The following is a 17,590-nucleotide window of genomic DNA, read 5'->3' as shown; positions in this document are numbered from 1 at the left end:
CAGCTTTCTCAATTTAAACTCTATAACATTCGGTTTGGGCAACGCTTAGAGTGGCGCCAGAGTTTTGAACGGCGCTTTTGGGAGTGGAGGGCCGATCCTCTGCGTGGTCGCCTGGATTGCAGTTCGCCATGACCGTCCCCTCCCTTGAGGAGCTGGACTCCTTCAAGTACAGTGACCTGCAGAACTTGGCCAAGAGTCTGGGCCTCCGGGCTAACCTGAGGGTACGGGGCAAGTGGCGGGTGGGGTAGGACGAGCGGCCTCTACGGGACGCGGTGGGAGGGGACCGAGCGGGAATTCCGAAGGCTGAGGCTGCTGTCCCGGCCCTGGGGCGGTAGATTTGGTTCACAGAAGGGTCCCACTAACTCTGCAAAACCGAGAGGGAGCCATAGTTTTCACCTTATGTTGAGGCTGACTTTCCTGGGGACTCACAAAGACCCCGACTCCAAAAGGGTTTGTTTGGTTTCGTCTTATTGGAAGTACTCTGTTACACTTACCAGGGCATCAGTTAGGAAACGCAGGCCCAGAGAGCTAAAGGAATGCTGCATCTAAATGCCGATTAATTGTTAGGCAGTCGCGGAAATAATTGCCTTGGCTTTCGGAAAACTCCAAACAGCTAACATTTCTGTAAATTGTAACAGCGCCCAAAATCTGCTACTTAAATGGGGGACCTGGAAGAAAGGATGACTTTTAGGGGACCTCCCCCGTGGATACGTTTTTACAGCTCAGCCCTGATTTAGTGGGATCGTTCCTCTATTGATCACTATTGTGGTAGTGTTCTATTCAAAACCGGTGAGGTCTTTGAGACTTCAAAACGTTTGGGGGAAAATGCGGGGGTTCAATTCGGGATTGGGGTTCTATATATTTTATTTTCCCACATCATATTAACGTATACCCTGGAGATTTGTTCTGCAAGCTGTGGTATTTACACGGAGTGAATACATAAATCAGTCCTCACAAATGTTTTTAAGTGGTTTAAACAAAGTAATCAGGGCCCATGCACGTGTTGGGGCTGAATGATAAAGGGCTATCTTTGGAGATATTTCTGGGCTATAGTATTTAATGGCTCCTCAGTACTTCATAAACAAAATCTTAATTCCTTGGTTTAAATCCCTTAAATTTTTTTTTGCAATCTGGCTGGAATCTTTTATCCAAGGCAGCATCCAAACTGTACTGGTGCCTGAACACTTGGCACCTTTGTCCATCTTTCTGCCTTTGCTAATTTTAATCCTTTGGCCTCAAATCCCCTTCTCTCTCCCTCATCTTTATCTGCATGAATAATTTCCAATTACTCGTCACAGTCCAACTGAAATGTCATCACTGACCTGGCACCTCGTCCCCTCACCTTCATTCCCTTGGCCACAGGTCCACCACCCCAGTAATCCTAGGAACCCTCTGCGCCTTTAAGGCAGTATAATTTCAAGTACTTTTTCTGAGTGCTTGCAGGCTTCCACCTGGCACTGTGGTTATTTGTGTAGATACGTTCTCTACTAAACGTTAAGTTCCTTGAACAGGGATCTCATCCATCCACCTTGGAAGTCTTTACAGCACTAAGTGCAGTACATTCTATTTGGGAGGCGTTGGATACTTATTCAGAACTACTATTTACAACTGCTTCTTGGCAGCGCTGGAACAATGCACTAGAGGGTAGCTCCTTTGTGAAGAGTTACCATGGAGGTTTCCTACTTGAGTTCGGCGCTCTGTCTAACATTAAGGCCCCACAACTTTTGGATCTCTGAAGAGCTGTTGCAAGTTCGACCTTCTTCTGAAAGTCCCACCTATCATTGTCTCTTGAGGAACCTGATCTGGGGTAGCCATTTAATAACCTGTTTTCATATAAGTGGTGTAGTACAGTATTTTGTGTCACTACAGACCTCATTGCTTGCCTAGCATACAACATCTGGTGCATAGTAGGTGTCAACAAATATCTGTTAGAGGTGCTGTTTCCCAGACAAATTTGACTATACGAGGCATTCTAATAACCAACTACAAAAAGACACCTTTGAGATGATGGGAGAAAATTAAACTTGGACTAGGTGTTAAATTATATTAAGGTATTGTTAATTTTGTTGCATATGATGGTGGTATTGTGGTTATGCTTCTTTTTTTTTTTTAAAGTCCTTACCTCTTAGCCAAATATTTACAGGTAAAATGTTATGATGCCTGGGATCTGCTATAAAATACTCCAGGAAAAAGAGGGGGGACTAGATGAAGTAAGAACAGCACAATGTTGATAACTGTTGAAACTGGGTGATAGATACATGGGGGTTCATTGTACACATTTGAAATCTTCCATAATTAAAATGTTTTAAGTTACTTACAGTTGGTACAGCTTAAGAGCTCGTTAAATCAATTGCCTTTTTAAAATTCCAAGTGCATGGCAAAAAAATTGAATAAATTGCTCTAAGAAATTATCAAGATTTGACTATTTAAAAAACTTAACAGAATAAGATTTAAATAAATTTCACCAGTATGATAACATTCAATATAAATTTAGAAGAGAAAATATTAACTTTCTTTTGAGACACTACTCTTTTTTTAAAAAAAAATTTATTGAAGTATAGTTGATTTACAATGTTGTGTTAATTTCTGCTGTATAGCAAAGTGACTCAGTTATACATATATATATTCTTTTTCATATTCTTTTCCATTATAGTTTATCACAGGATACTGAACATAGTTCCCTATGCTATACGGTAGGACCTTGTTGTTTATCCATTCTATATATAATAGTGAGACACTATTAATGGTAAGGCAAAATGAAGGAGTCAGTTACTAAGATTTATTGTACGGCCACGGCCTTTTTCTCACTCTTGCAAGCTTCAATTATAAAACTACCACTATTTCCACTTTCTTGCAGCTCCCTTCCCTCACCTGGCAAAACTCCACACCTGATTAAACAAGCTATGTGCTTAATCCTTGCCTGTACTAACTAGCTGACCCTGGCTGGAGAAAATCCCCTAACTTTTTTGACTGAACTTAATTTAAATGTGACCATAAACTTAATTTATGATTTATTTGATTCTCCTATACTTCCTTGGTAGTCATTAATTTTCCCATTATTGAGGACAGTTATTTCATATCTTCTCACCTCAGATTGGCACCCTTCCATCATTTGATGACTTTGCCTCATAGGCCATGGAAACATATATGCAATTAAGCTGAGAACTACCTCATCTTTCTATCACCAGACCCACCTGTCCCCGTATCCTCTGCCTTCCACCTGTTATATGTTATGGTAAAAGGCTGTGCCTAAGGGCAGCCTTGCTGTTTGTGCTGGAGATCCCATTCCCCCCTCTGGGGCTACACTCCTGCAGTTATTCCTCTCCGCTGCATCAGTTTCTCTCACTCTGCTGGCTCATTTCCATAATGCGCCCAATCAAATCTTAATGTCATCCATCTTTTAAAAAAGAAACAAAACCCCTCTCCTGACCCACATCTTTTATCTACTGCCCAATTTCTCTGTTCTTTTCTACTGAAATTGATGTTTTTGAGGCCACTATGCCCTGCACCTTGCAAAGCTTGTGGTCTGTCTCTATCTATCTTCACCTGCCCATCAGCAGCATTTGGCGTGATTGAACCCTCCCTTCTGCTCAGACCACTTCCTTTTCTAGACTTCTTTGATATGTGGTTTTCTCCTGCCTTGCTAGCACTTCTTTCCAGTCTCCTTGGCTAGTTCTTCCTCTGCTAAATCTCTAAATGTGGCGTGTCCCAGGGTTCTCTCTTGGGCCTTCTTTTCTCTAATTGTGCTTCTCCCTTGGTGATCTTATTCATTCTCAGAACTTTAGATTCACCTGGAACTAATGACGCCCAAATCCATACCTTCAGTACGACCTCTCATCTGCTGACTTGTGCATTTAAGTGCATCGTAAACAGCATGATCAGGTCAAAACAATGAAGATCTATTCCCCATGTCTGTAAATGATTGATTCCTCCCTTCACTGCCCACACCCATCCATCCTGGTGAGCTCTTCCTCCCAAGTATCAATACACCTGAAATCTGGCCTGTGTGCCGTCTCCAGTACTGTAAACCTGGGCCATGACACCCTTCTTTCTTGACCACTGCTTCAGGCTGTCTGCTGGTCTCCCTGCCTCTACTCTTGCCTTAAAATAGTATTCTCTTGGTAGTTGGGTGATAGTTGAAACTTAGAATATGCCATTTTTCTGCTCAGTTCTCGTCAAATGATTTTCCTCACACCTAAAATAAAATCCAAACTTCTCCAAATGTAACGTGATAATCTTGGGTTGATCCTGATTTGGAGGAAAAAAAAATTTTTTTAAGCTAAAACTGGAGGCAACTGAGGAAATTTGAGTTTAGGCTATGTATCAGAGGATATTAGAAAATTATTACTTTTCCTAGGTAATGCATTAGAGGTTATGTAGGAAAATATCCCCTTATTTTTAGGAGATGTGGCTGATGTATTTAGTGGTAAAGTATCATGATGTCTGGAACTTATTTTCAACCAGCTTGGCTAGAAATACATATGAATGAGAGAGAAAGCAAATATGAGACAATATTAAGGATTGCTGAATCTACGTGAGGAGTATCAGAGTGTTTACTAGACTATTTTGACTTTTCTATAGACTCGACATTTTTATAATAAAATTTTAGTTAGGAGGAAGAAACCTACACTGCGTGCTGTGGCCTGTAACCCTCTTCTTGACCTAGGTCACCTCTTTGGTCTCCCTGCCCTCCACTCGCCCCAGTGTTCGCTGTGCTCCCCACACTGGCTTCTCTCTGTCCTTCAAATTCACCAGCCCGTCTCTGGGCTTCGTGTTCCCTCTGCTGGGAATGCTCTTCCCCTGCATCTTCACCTACTGCCCCTCCCTCATTCACATCTCAGCTCAAAAGTCACCAACTCTGAGAGGCCTTTCCTGACCATCCTAACTCAGGTTGTCCTCCCCTGCCTCTACCCTGAGCCTCCAGTTTTGTTTTTGCTTCATAGCACCTAATGTCATACCATTTATTTTTGCTTACTTGGTTAATAGACTGTTTCCCCACTAGCCTACCTCTAGAGGTTCCTGGAGGGCAGAGACCTTGTCTCTTTTGCTCACCACTGTCTCCCCAGTGCCTGGAACAACGTCCAGCACAATAAATGCTTGTTGAGGTAGTGCGTGAAAATGTGCTGATGCTAACATCGGCACCTCCAGCTCAGCTCTCCCGAGCATCACCCCCCATCATTCCTCCTGCTGTATGCCCTCACCTGGCTCTGCCACAGGCCCCTCATTTCATCACTGTTGCATGTTTGAGGTTTTCATGACATTTTAAGATGTTCTAGAAATCTGTACAACATAGAGCCTATGATTAACAATACTTTAAAATTTGCTAAGAGGTTAGATCTTATGTTAAAGGCTCTTACCACCAAAAGAAATCCAAAGGGGGCAGTAGGAAACTTGGAGGTGATACATTTATGGCAGTGATGATGGGTTCACAAGTGTATATTGATCTCCCAACATATCAATTTATATGTGTTAAATATCGACAGCTGTTTGTATGTCAGTCATACCTCTGTAAAGTGATTGAGGGAGAAAAAAAGTCAGAAGAACCAAGAATGCCTAAATTCTGCCCTGCCAATCACTCACTTCCCAGAGAAGACCCGAAGAGAGGTTCAAGGAACAACAGCAAGTAGAAAATGGGTCTCTCCTTTATCACTACTAGCCGGTGTGGTGCCTGATATCTTGATGCACAGTGTTCTGGTAAAACTCACAGCCTGAGCACAGCATCTCCTGTGCCCTGAAGCCCAAACCAAATCGGGATCTCTGCCATCTCACCTGAACACATGGCCGATGGTAAATGGTAGGAGCAGAGAAGAGACGAGCCTGGTGGCTGGGCCCCCCTTGAGAAGAAAATCTCTGGCTCTCAACTGCATGGCTGGTGGAAGAGGAGGGAATGAGAACCCAGCCATGAGCTCGAGCTTTTAAAGCACAGGAAAACATAACCCATCAGATTAGTATTCCTCTTTCAGGAAAGAACGGGAAGGGAAGTTCTCCTGTGGTGGAAGGAGGAGCTAGGAGTTCCCTTCCCCAGGGACCTGTAGCCATCGTCCTAAGGCGGCGCCTTTGGCCTTCCCTACCTTAGGACCCCCCACGCCTCCACACATGCTTCACCAGCTGCCCAAGCCAGAAACCTAGGTGTAATAAATTTCCCTGTTCCTCAACCCTCACATTCACACTGATTCTACTTCCTAGGAAAGTTTTTAATTCATCCGTGTGGCCTCAGTCCCGTTCTAGCTCAGGCCAAAGTCGTCTCTGGTTTCCTATAACAGCCTCCTGGCCCTTGCCCTGTCTTCCATCTTGCCCTCACCAAATGCATTCTGCACATTATACAGCCAGAGTAATCATCCTGAGTAATGCAAAACTGGCCACCCACTGCCCTGCTGCAAACTCTGCAGGCTGCCTTTGCCCCGAGGGTAAAGTTCATACTCTTTAGAGGCTTAGTAGGCCTGGCAGGATCAGGCCCACTTTCCCAACATTCTCTCTCACCATCCCCTCCAACAGCTCCCTGCTTCAGCCCACACTGAACTTTAGATCTTCCAACTCCACACATTCTTACCTTCCCATGCTATTTCTTTACCCTTTTCCCTATGTCCCACTCTCTCCTATTTGTCCTTCAGCCTCAGCAGCTAGTGACCTCACATCTTTGTCTTAGGACTGGCGTGTCCACTTACCTACTGAAGTCTACCCTAGCGGTCCAGGCTTTGGTGGCCCAGCCCACCTGTGTTCTCACACGACACCTGAGCTTCCTCATGTGGGCATTTACCCCACTGCGCTGTAATTGCCACTTTCCTCTCTGGCTTCTGCTGTGAAATCTGTGCGGACAGGGACCCCTTCTATCTTGGTTACCCTACTCCCAGCTTGCCCGGATGACATTTGATGAGTACAAGAACAGGAGAAAATGTTCAATGAATCTTTCGTGCTTATTTGATTTTTGGCTCTACTGATAAGGTCTTTAACTTTTCTGCAGGCAGACAAGTTGTTAAGAGCCTTAAAAGCCCACCTTAAAAATGAAGCAAGAAAAGAAAATGAGAATCAGGTAAGTAACATTTTCATCACCTATTAAATAGCAAAACAATCAGTTAATGAATGATAAACACAGTTGGTGATGACTTAAGACATGCTATTTGTTACCAAAGAGATTGTCATTGGTAATTGTAAATCCTTTCATAATTCTTATAAATGACAAAGCTGCCTCTGTAATCTATTGAATAAGATGTTCTCATACAAAGGCAAAGATTAATTACTAGTTGCCAGATGTATGCCAAATGGTGTGAGTAGGGAGGGAACTGGATTTGAGGTCAGAAAAACCCAGTTAAGTAGCAGCTCTGTCTTTTTTGTATGTGTGTGACCTTGGAAAACTCAAATCATTGATTCTTAGTTTCCTGGTCTTTGAAATGGAAATAACATCTTTTCTGCTGAATTGAGGGTTGTGAGAATCACATGAAGTAGGGACTGTGGAAGTGACTTGTGGGAAATTAAACCACTGCTGATGGGAGGGAGCGGTTGTCATGGCTGCTTCAGACCCGCCCCAAAGAGTTCTGACAAGGCTCAACACCTAAATGATCAATGAATGCTTCATTCTTAACTTGAAATACAGGGAAATGTTGAAAGGCCTTAAGGAACTGGGCTTTGGAGGGCATCCGTTATATATCTTGAACTGAAGGTAAATATAAACATGAACTGAGCATCTGAATTCCTTCTCTCTGTCTTTATAGACTCCGTAATTCTCTGTATTCCAGGTTATAAACATTTAAAAACTTTCAATATTCAAAATTCTATTTGATTCCAGGTTTAATTAATATAAAATAGACAAAAAAATTGATTTTGGATTCCTTTAAGTTTCTATATCAACTAAATCAATATAGATATTTTAATTAATTAAAAATTTTTTCATGGTTAAGGGTACATGATCGTAGTACCATCTGAAATCAGGATTTTACTTTGGGTAGTAATTGATGGGCTAAATTTAAAATGATCTATCATGTTTCAAATTCAGCATCTCAAGAGCCGTTCCATTTTGAAAAACTTTCACAAGAGCAGGATGATAATCAAAATTTGGTCAGCTATAGAATTCCTTAGTGGTGAATCTGTCAATAGTGAGCTTAGGTTGGTGGAAAGAACTGACATAGACAAAGAGTTTATCTAAAGCTGCAGGAGTCAGCACAGTCCAAATACATGGCAAAGAGATCAGTAATATTACCAAGGACAGACAGATGGGTAAGCTTCCAGACCTCCAAATCGTCACCTAGGGAAGTGCACAGGTGTGGGTCACATCTAAGTGAACATGAACTTCTGGATGCCTTGTTCTCCCTCTGTAGATTAGCCGTAACTATATGAGTTGGAGCAGCTCTGTATGTAGGTTAGTCTGACTGTGTGCTGGGGACTCTCAGAACCAGCTGTGCCACTTCAGTCTTGGGCTTATACAAGTCTTTACAGGTACATCATGGTGCGTTCAGGAATGAACACATCCTACCTGATCACTGCTGGCCTCCCAGACTAACATACCCTGGTTAAGGTGTGTGGGGTTAAAACAAGACATCTCTGGGAGTCGTGTTAGTAGGTTTCTAAACCAGTTATAGGACCTCTTCTGTACTGTGTTAATGGGGGTAAGGGGGCAATAAGTACTTTTAAAGTGTGTCTGTACTCCAGCAATATGTGTAACCTGAGGGTTACACTTCTGTAGTGAGAACAGTTTCTTTTTCCTCTCTTCTTCTTCATGACTATCCAGGGAGTTGGAAAGTAGGATTCTGTGGGAAGCATGCAGTCTTAGCCGGAGGTAACTCCTGGAGGAGACAGTATGTCTCTCACAAAAAGCAAAGCCCTTACCCTTGACTTGGAATGCACTCTTTTTCCCAGGCCTGAGGAATGTAAAAGAGATTAGCAAAGCTATCTCAAGCCAGGAGACCTCAGGGAGCTGAGAGTCCTGGTTGTTCCTTATGGCTGGGGTCTGTGTGTGAACCTGGTTAAGGGAAGATAATATTCAAGGATAGTTGTTGTAAACTTGTTGACGTCCATGGTGGTGACTGAACTGAGACGATAAGCAATTCTATGGGTTCATTGTCTAATAATGAGTTCCTCTTCTGTCTATATAAGATTCAGTAAATTCTAAATAAAGTGCCTTGCAACCATCAGTTGTCTTGGTCCTTCTGACCCCATACTCACGGTGCTATTCAGTCCCTTACCCCTCTCCATTGGGACCTGGAAGACCCCCTGCGGTGGCTGGACTGGATTCAGATAGTGTCTTTCTACTCTCACGTAAATATCCCTGCTCCTTTGAGTTCAGGCTCACCAATTCTCATCTCTCATCTGTTGACTTCCTTGTTGCTTTCCAGTGTTCACTGTCTCATCATCTCCTGTCCTGACCTTACTTTGGGTGAGTTCAAAGGTCCACCTGGATGTCCCTTACTACCCTTGCCTCCCTGTTCCTTAAGTCCTGTGACTTTCTTTTCCACTCTTCATTAGCCATCCCCTTCTTTGGGTATACCTTGGATCTTAGATCGCTTAGAACTATTATTCTTCTGTAATATTTCACCTCCGTCTAAAAGCCTTCCATTTTCTAAGCCTCCTTATTCTTTTACAACCAAAACATTTATTTTATATTGTGGTTCTCAACCCAGGATGTGTGGGAGAATCATTTGTGGAGCTTTTTAAAAACTCTGATATTTAGGCCTCACCAAATCCCAGGCAACTAAATTAACTCTCAGAGGGTGGGGTCCAGTCACCATACTGAAATGGACTGAAAAGTCAGGATGCAAAACCCTCTTACCCCCTACTTCCACGTGCAGGGTACCAGGTGTCTACTACCACGTGCAGAGTACCAGGTGTCTACTACCGTCTAAAATGCTGGAAGGTTTCTCTGTACGGAAGAAGATGACCCTAAAGGAAACATGATACAGAAAACAAATGAAAGCTTTAAAAAATGTCTTACAATAACCTATTGAATTATCAACTCTTGGAATCGAGCTACACAGACCATTCAATTAAGGTTACATAAAAAGCTATAAATGTTAACAACTTAGAGAATAGATGACAGAACTTGAGATAAGGACAGGAGGTGAAGGAAAGTATAAGGATGCTAATATCTGCAGTTTACAGGATATGTGTCTGCAGTCATGGAACAAGAAATAAAGGTTTGAGTATGTTTAAAGCTGCAAAGGTAATAGAGTGAGTAAGTGGTATAAGTCTATTAGGAAGAAGATGGGGAGATGAGAGTGGTGCAAATGAAGTAAATCTTAGTACATGAGGCACTGAAAATAGTTATTGAAAATACAAATGAATATCCCATCAGCAAATCATTAGAGATATGTAAGTAACCACTTAACATCAAACCCTAGAAATAGGAAGGGTAGGACGGAGAATGAATTACTTTTCATTATACTCCCTTTAGTATTTTATTATTTTAACCGTATGTATGTATTAGTTTTATTTCAAAAAATTAGAATTTACGTTTAAAAAGCTACAAAAACAAATCAAGCCTCTCCTTTATCGTCTCTAGGTAGGATAACATGCTTAATGCCTTCCTCACACTCGATGAGGATATAATTCACCTATTTTTCCCTAGTGCTTTTATAGTTTCATATTTTACATTTAAATCTTTAATCCATCCAGATTTCATTTTGGTGTGAGAAAATGATCAAGTTTCATTGCCCACTCCCTCACCAAAAACATGAAAAACATAGTCAATGTTTTCTCCGCATCATGTGTTGAATAATGAATCCAACCATCCCCCACTAATGTGAGGTGCAACCATTGTCATACGATGATTTCTTCTAGAAGCAGTTCTGTTCAGGACATTCTGGTACCTGTGCCATGCTGTTTTGATGACGTAGCTCTTTACTTCTAGTTTATGGTAGTGCACATGCCCTTCTTCCCTTACTCCCTTATGTTGACCTTTAACAAGTTACTTTGGGCTCTCTAAGCCTCAGTTTCCCTACCTATGAACTGCAGATAATGTTAATCCTTGTCTCAAAGGCTTTGATAAATGAGAGATAATCCATGTGAATACTTAGCCCAGTGCAGTTATGATATTAGCTGTAATTGTTATTAATTATAGCATACTGCCTAGCATATAGTGTATATTCAGTAAATTAACATACTTTTAATAATTTGTGGGTATTCCCTGGCACTTTCACTGCCATGGGCCTGGGTTCAGTACCTGTTCAGGGAACTAAGATCCCACAAACTATGTGGTGTGGCCCAAAAAAAAAAATAATTGGCTTATTTATGCACACTAAGATACCTTTGAATGCTTTGCAAGCCGAGTTTTTTAGCTTGGGTTGTTAAGTGTGATTGTTTCTTTCTGAATACTCTGTCATTCTTGTCCTTGCCTATAATTTAGTGCTGGAGGGTTTTAAAATTATCTCTTGCATATGTAATACATGTTTTTTATTCAGTTTAAATTCTGATTCTTCCTGAGCATTGTAACTCTATACATTGGACATGGCAGATTAATGTCTCTCTTTTTCAGGATGAAATTCAAACTTCTGCATCTTCTTGTGATGAGATTGAGGTACAGCTCAGCAGCCAGGAACAAGCTGAGAGGGAGCCAGTTGGCCATGTCACCAAAACAAGGAGAAGGCGCAGGACTGTCCGCAGGAGCCCTGACTCCCAGGTGAATAGAAATGTGCAAACTAAAAATAAGCTACCACCTGTGCCCAAACTGGTATATTATTAGGGAGCCTTCTCTTAATTCCCTTATGATATCGGATGGTGGCAAACACTGCTGTGAGCTCCATGAAAGCGCAAACCCGAGTCTGGCCTCATCATCACACCCTGGGCACTGGAACTCGGGAAGCACTTAGTAAGTATTAAGCACAAATTAAACGTTTGTTGAATAATATGAACATTCATTTAGTGTTTACTTAAGTGAGGTGTAGTAAGTAAGAAGGAAAGAGATACCAACATCAAATATGATTTTTTTTTTTTTTTTTTCCTCCTTCCTATCTTGTCCCGGGCCTGGTGATCAGCTGAGCTTAGTCTTTGAACAGTGTGGTCATGTGATTCCGGGGGCTTCTCCCACTTGCTCTGAGAGGACTCTGATTTTATTATCCTTTCATTCAAATGTAACTTTTACAAGGTGGTCCTAATTTTTATTTTCTAGCTTTGTGTAGTCCCTTAGTCATTAGCTTGTCTAGGTCTCTCAGTGTTAGTTTCTCCTCCCTAGGAGAGCAACCTCTGCCATGTATGCCTTCCAGTGGTCCCTAGTCTACTGTTCCCAGATGCATGTTCTCATGACATTTGGTGAGGCAGAGAACCAAATCTGCCACTCAAAAAAGCTTAGTCTCCTACTTTTCTGTCTTTAATTCATTTTCCTCTTCAATTTGGTACCTGTCTTTGGAAGGCAGTAATTACTTTTCTCTTTCTTTATGTCTGACTATAAGCAATGTTTTTAATGATATGTTTTTAAATTGAGATATAATTCACATGTAACATCCTATCAGTTTCAGGTGTACAATGTAATGATTCAATATTTGTGGCGATCATTTCACAATATATATACAATAAGTCTAGTTAACACCTCACGTAGTTAGTTTTTTTCTTGTGATGAGAACTTTTCAGATCTACTCTTAGCAATTTTCAAGTGTGAGTCCTTCTTATTTGTTATTGAAATCATTTATTTTCTTTTAAAATTTGTAGCAGGATCATTCAGAGATAAAAGTATGTGATCCTACTGAATTCCAGAATCAAGAAAAGCATGAAAACCAGGCTCTCAGAACTGCTGTAGAAGCTCCTTCTCTACCAAACAAGAGTCAAGATGAGAATGCAGTGCCCTCAGGAAAAAGTGGAATAAATGGTATGCCAAGTAACTTTTTAAAAATCCAAAATTGCTAGGGTAACCATGTGCATTAGTTTCCTAGGACTGCCGTAACAAAGTGCCACAAACTGGGCAACTTAAAACAACAGAAATTTGGGAATTCCCTGGGAGTCCAGTGGTTAGGACTCGGCGCTTCACTGCTGGGACACGAGTTCAGTCCCTCGTCGGGGAACTAAGATCCTGAAAGCCGCACAGTGCGGCCAAAAAAAAAAAAAAAAAAAAAAAAAAAAAAATTTATTCTCTCACAGTTCTGGAGGCTGGAGTCTAAAATCAGGGTGTCAGTAGGGCCATCTTCGTCCAAGATGCTGGGGAGAATCCTTCCTGGCCCCTTTGTACCTTCAGTGGTGGCTGTAGACCTTGGCTTGCAGCTAAATCTCTGCCTCCTTGTCATGTGGCAGTCTCTCTGTGTGTCTTTTTCTTTCTTTCTTTTTTTTAAAAAAAATATTTATTTATTTATTCATTCATTCATTCATTTATTTATGGCTGCGTTGGGTCTTCATTGCTGTGTGCGGGCTTTCTCTAGTTGCGGCGATCGGGGGCGACTCTTCCTTGCGGTGTGCGTGCTTCTCATTACAGTGGCTTCTCTTGCTGTGGAGCATGGCTCTAGGCCCATGGGCCTCAGTTGTTCTGGCATGCGGGCTCAGTAGTTGTGGCTCTTGGGTTCTAGAGCAGAGGCTCAGTAGTTGTGGTGCATGGGCTTAGTTGCTCCGCAGCATGTGGAATCTTCCCAGACCAGGGCTCGAACCTGTGTCCCCTGCATTGGCAGGCAGGTTCTTAACCACTTCACCACCAGGGAAGTCCCTATTTATTTATTTATTTGGCTGTGTCCAGTCTTAGTTGCGGCACGTGGGATCTTTGTTGCAGCGCGTGGGCTTCTTTCTAGTTGTGGTGCGTAGGCTCTCTAGTTGTGGCACACGGGCTCTCTAGTTGTGGTGTGCGTGCTCTAGAGCTCATGGGCTCAGTAGTTGCAGCACACGGGCTTAGTTGCCCCATGGCATATGGGTTCTTAGTTCCCTGACCAGGGATCAAACCCGAGTCCCCTGCATTGGAAGGCGGATTCTTAACCACTGGACCACCAGGAAAGTTCCTGTGTGTCTTTTTCTTTACATCATTTTCTTAAAAGGACACCAGTTATATTGGATTAGGTCCATCCTAATGACCTTGGTTTAAGTTGATTACGTCTACAAAGACCCTTTCCAAATAAGGTCAGATCACAATTATTACAGGTTAAGACTTCATTCAGCGTATCTCTTTTGGGGAAACAGTTCAACCCGTAACACCATTATGTAGAACTTCTAAGGGTTCAGCAATGAAAGCAAAAGTTAGAACCAAATACAGTAGGCCATCAGGTCACCTTTAATAACCGTGTAGAAAGCAGAATGTGAGTGGTAGCTGGAAAGTTTAAGGCAGTTGATCTTAAGGCAGGATGAGGAGAGAGCCTGGCTCGTTCTGCCAATTAGCTCCTTCTGGCCTGCTCCAGAGACAGGTACAAAGACCTGTTAGCCCCTTCAAGTAGGACAGTTAAAAAGGATCTGCAGAGTCTACCTTCCCAGGGGTGTGGCCATTTTATTATGATAAATGTATATTTTATTTAGTCTCTAACCTCCTAAAAACCTCTTTCCTAAACTTTCTCAACTAAAAATTTGTTTCAGTAAGGCCAGAAAACTTCAGTTCCCCTATGCCTAACAGGACTTGGTGCTTTCTGATTTCATCCCTCAGGAAGCCTGCCAGTTGCAACAGTGTCTCAGTGTTCGTTTCCCCCAGCACATCTATCTGGGACCTTGCCTGAGGGGATTGGGAGAGAAGATGATCCACTCATGTCCACCAAGCAGTTAAATGCAGAATTTCTAATGCTGAGCCCTCCCAGTTTCCCCAGAATTTTGAATGTCTTCTAAATCTAGCAAGTTAAAGAAGGTAGATGTTCTGATTTGTAGGTCTGAGGTGAGCCTGGAATTCTGCAGATTTAATAAGTACCCCAGGTAATTTTGATGCATATGCCTCATAAACCCATTTTGAAATCCTGAGACGAGGGGAATGTAAAGAAATATGACAGAGTCAGAAGTGGGGGTGGAATTTAAAATATCTATTATTCCACCAATTGTGTTGTCAAGAAGACTTACCTCTAGGACCCAGTTTTGAAGGCATGGGAAAAATGAGGTTGGACCCTTTAAGTCAGGTTTGCGCAATGAAGCACACAGGCTGTTTGAAGGAGAAAAATCTGATCATGTAGTTTCTGGTGAGAGGAATTTTTTAAACTTTATTTTGACATAATTCCAGACTTAAAGTTGTAAGAATAGTACCAAGAGTTCCTATATATCGTTCACCTAGATTTCTCAAATGTTAATATTTTGCCATATTTGCTTTATCCTCCTCTCTATTTATATTTATATACATATATACGTATGTATATGTGTTATATACATTTTTTTCCTGAACTGTTTGAGAGTGTTTCAGATATGTGCCCCTTTACCCCTAAATATTTCTGTGTGTTTCTTAAAACATCAGGACTTTTTCTCACAAACGTACAGAGAGCAGAAAGCTCACTGATAGGGCTTCTTCATAGTCCGCATTACAACTAACCTCTGAGAAACAACCACTTGTCAAGGTTTGGTATAGTATCAAAGAAGAATATCCACAATTATCTGAAAAGGCTATTAAAATACTCTTCACTTTCAACCACATAGCTGTATATGGCAAAATTTGTTTTCATATATTACTTCAATCAAAACAATATATCACAACATATGTATACAGAAGAAGAAAAGAGAATCCAGCTGCCTTTTATTGTCAGATGTTAAAGAAATTGTAAAAAAATAAAAATAAAAACAAAAAACGCTCTACTCACTTTTTTGATTTAGAAATTTTAGCCATTTTTCATAAATTATTGATGTTAACGTATAATGGGTATATTTTTAGTGAATCAAATATTTTTAAATGTCTTAGTTTTAATATCTAATATGGCACATATTGATATAACGTACATGAACAAAAATTCTTTGGGTCCTCAGTGATTTTTGAGAGTACAAAGGGATCCTGAGGCTAGAAAGTGTGAGACCTGCTAACTAACCTATAGACAGACCTTATCTAGATTTCATCCCAGCAATGTCCCTTAAAACAAAGGCAAATCTCGACTCATCCTTTGCATTTCATTGCCATGTCTCTTTTTTTTTAAATAAATTTATTTATTTATATATTTTTTTATTTTTGGCTGCGTTGGGTCTTCGTTGCTGCACACGGGCTTTCTCCAGTTGTGGCAAGCGGGGGCTACTCTTTGTTGCAGTGCGCAGGCTTCTCATTGTGGTGGCTTCTCGTTGCGGAGCACAGGCTCTAGGTGCATGGGCTTCAGTAGTTGTGGCATGCGGGCTCCATAGTTGTGGTGCGTGGGCGCAGTAGTTGTGGCTTATGGGCTCTAGAGCGCAGGCTCAGTAGTTGTGGCACACGTGGTTAGTTGCTCTGTGGCATGTGGGATCTTCCCGGACCAGGGCTCGAACCTGTGTCTCCTGCATTGGCAGGCAGATTCTTAACCACTGCACCACCAGGGAAGTCCTGCCATGTCTCTTTAAGCTACTTTAATCTGGAACAGTTCCTCAGCCTTCCTTTGTCTTCTAGCGCATTGACCTTTTTTAAATACAGGTCAGTTTCTTGGGTCCTCTGACTTGGTTTGTCTAATGTTGCTGATGGCTAGATTCAGATCATGCACTATTGGCAGGAATCCCGCAAACTAGGGCTGTGTCCTCCTCATTCAGCACCCCAGAGGGTTCAGATGTTTGTTTGTCCTATGACTAGTCTTGTCAACTTGCATCACCTGGTTATGGTGGTGTCTGCTAGATTGCTCCTTTGTAATAGTTATTATATTTCCATTTGTAATAAGTATCTTGTGAGGAGTGACTGTGATTCTTTAAATATCCTATTTCATGGCCAAGGTCCAAGCAAAAGCCCTATAGCCCCTCTGCTCTATCCAATCATTCTTTTGCCTTGTTTTATGGATGCATTGGGAAACCTTAAGGATGAGTGACTTTATAAGTAGCATTTCTTGAAAACCCACTTGCACAGTTTTTAGTAGATTGCCTTAAGCTGAAAAAGATACTAGAATGTGGGAGATAAGTAGGGGGAAATAGCAACCCTTATATACGTGATGGCTTTAACTGGATTTAAAGAACAAAAGCAAAACAAGTATAGAAGCAAAGGACCTGAGAAAATATAATAAATATAATAATAGCCAAAATGATAATAGTGTTTCTTAGGCTGGTGGGTTTGTGTGACTTTTATCATCCTCGTTAAAACAACTAGACATGTTCATAGCAAAAGTTCTGGAAAAGAGTTTTATAAACATACAGAAATTTAAAAACATCTATACAAGAAGCATAAAATTTCTGTCTACTTGAAATACGAGCTAAAATTGTGGTGATGCTGTAACTAATGCTTTGTGCTCCTTGTGCCCTGTCTCCCATACCTTGGCAGAGGCCTATCACATGAATGTGCTCCACGTTAACTTACATTTCTTAATGGCAGTCATTTTTGGAAGTCTTTCATTAGTTCTGTGTCCTTGGATTCAGGTAATGAAGGTCCAAAGATACCTTCAGAAAGAAAGAAGTCTCTCTACACAAATGGGTTTTCCAAACGTGGAAAAAATAAAAGAACTGCAAGCACTACTCCAAGTAAGTATTGCACACAAAGAAACATAAAATGGTGGTTGGCCCCCTTCAGGCTGACGCTGGAGAGGCAGTGCACTGTGACAGCCGAAGGCTCAGACACTGGCATTGGGGTTTGTGCCCTCGTTCC

At 41.5% G+C, this 17,590-nt stretch overlaps 1 protein-coding gene across 1 annotated transcript in view; it reads left to right on the top strand.

Moving 5' to 3' along the window:
* Window positions 1–49: 49 nt before the first annotated feature.
* Window positions 50–17,590, top strand: part of NUSAP1 (nucleolar and spindle associated protein 1) — a 31,568-nt gene continuing 14,027 nt past the window's right edge. Inside the window, exons 1-5 of the mRNA XM_061182235.1 lie at window positions 50–221; window positions 6,962–7,030; window positions 11,462–11,605; window positions 12,631–12,787; window positions 17,365–17,466. Of these exons, the coding sequence (XP_061038218.1) occupies window positions 129–221; window positions 6,962–7,030; window positions 11,462–11,605; window positions 12,631–12,787; window positions 17,365–17,466 (565 nt within the window). The 5' untranslated portion in view covers window positions 50–128. The remainder of the gene's footprint in view (window positions 222–6,961; window positions 7,031–11,461; window positions 11,606–12,630; window positions 12,788–17,364; window positions 17,467–17,590) is intronic.

Source organism: Eubalaena glacialis, chromosome 2 (genome assembly GCF_028564815.1).
Source record: "Eubalaena glacialis isolate mEubGla1 chromosome 2, mEubGla1.1.hap2.+ XY, whole genome shotgun sequence".
NCBI lineage: Eukaryota > Metazoa > Chordata > Mammalia > Artiodactyla > Balaenidae > Eubalaena > Eubalaena glacialis.
This window is presented reverse-complemented; position numbering and strand designations above follow the sequence as displayed.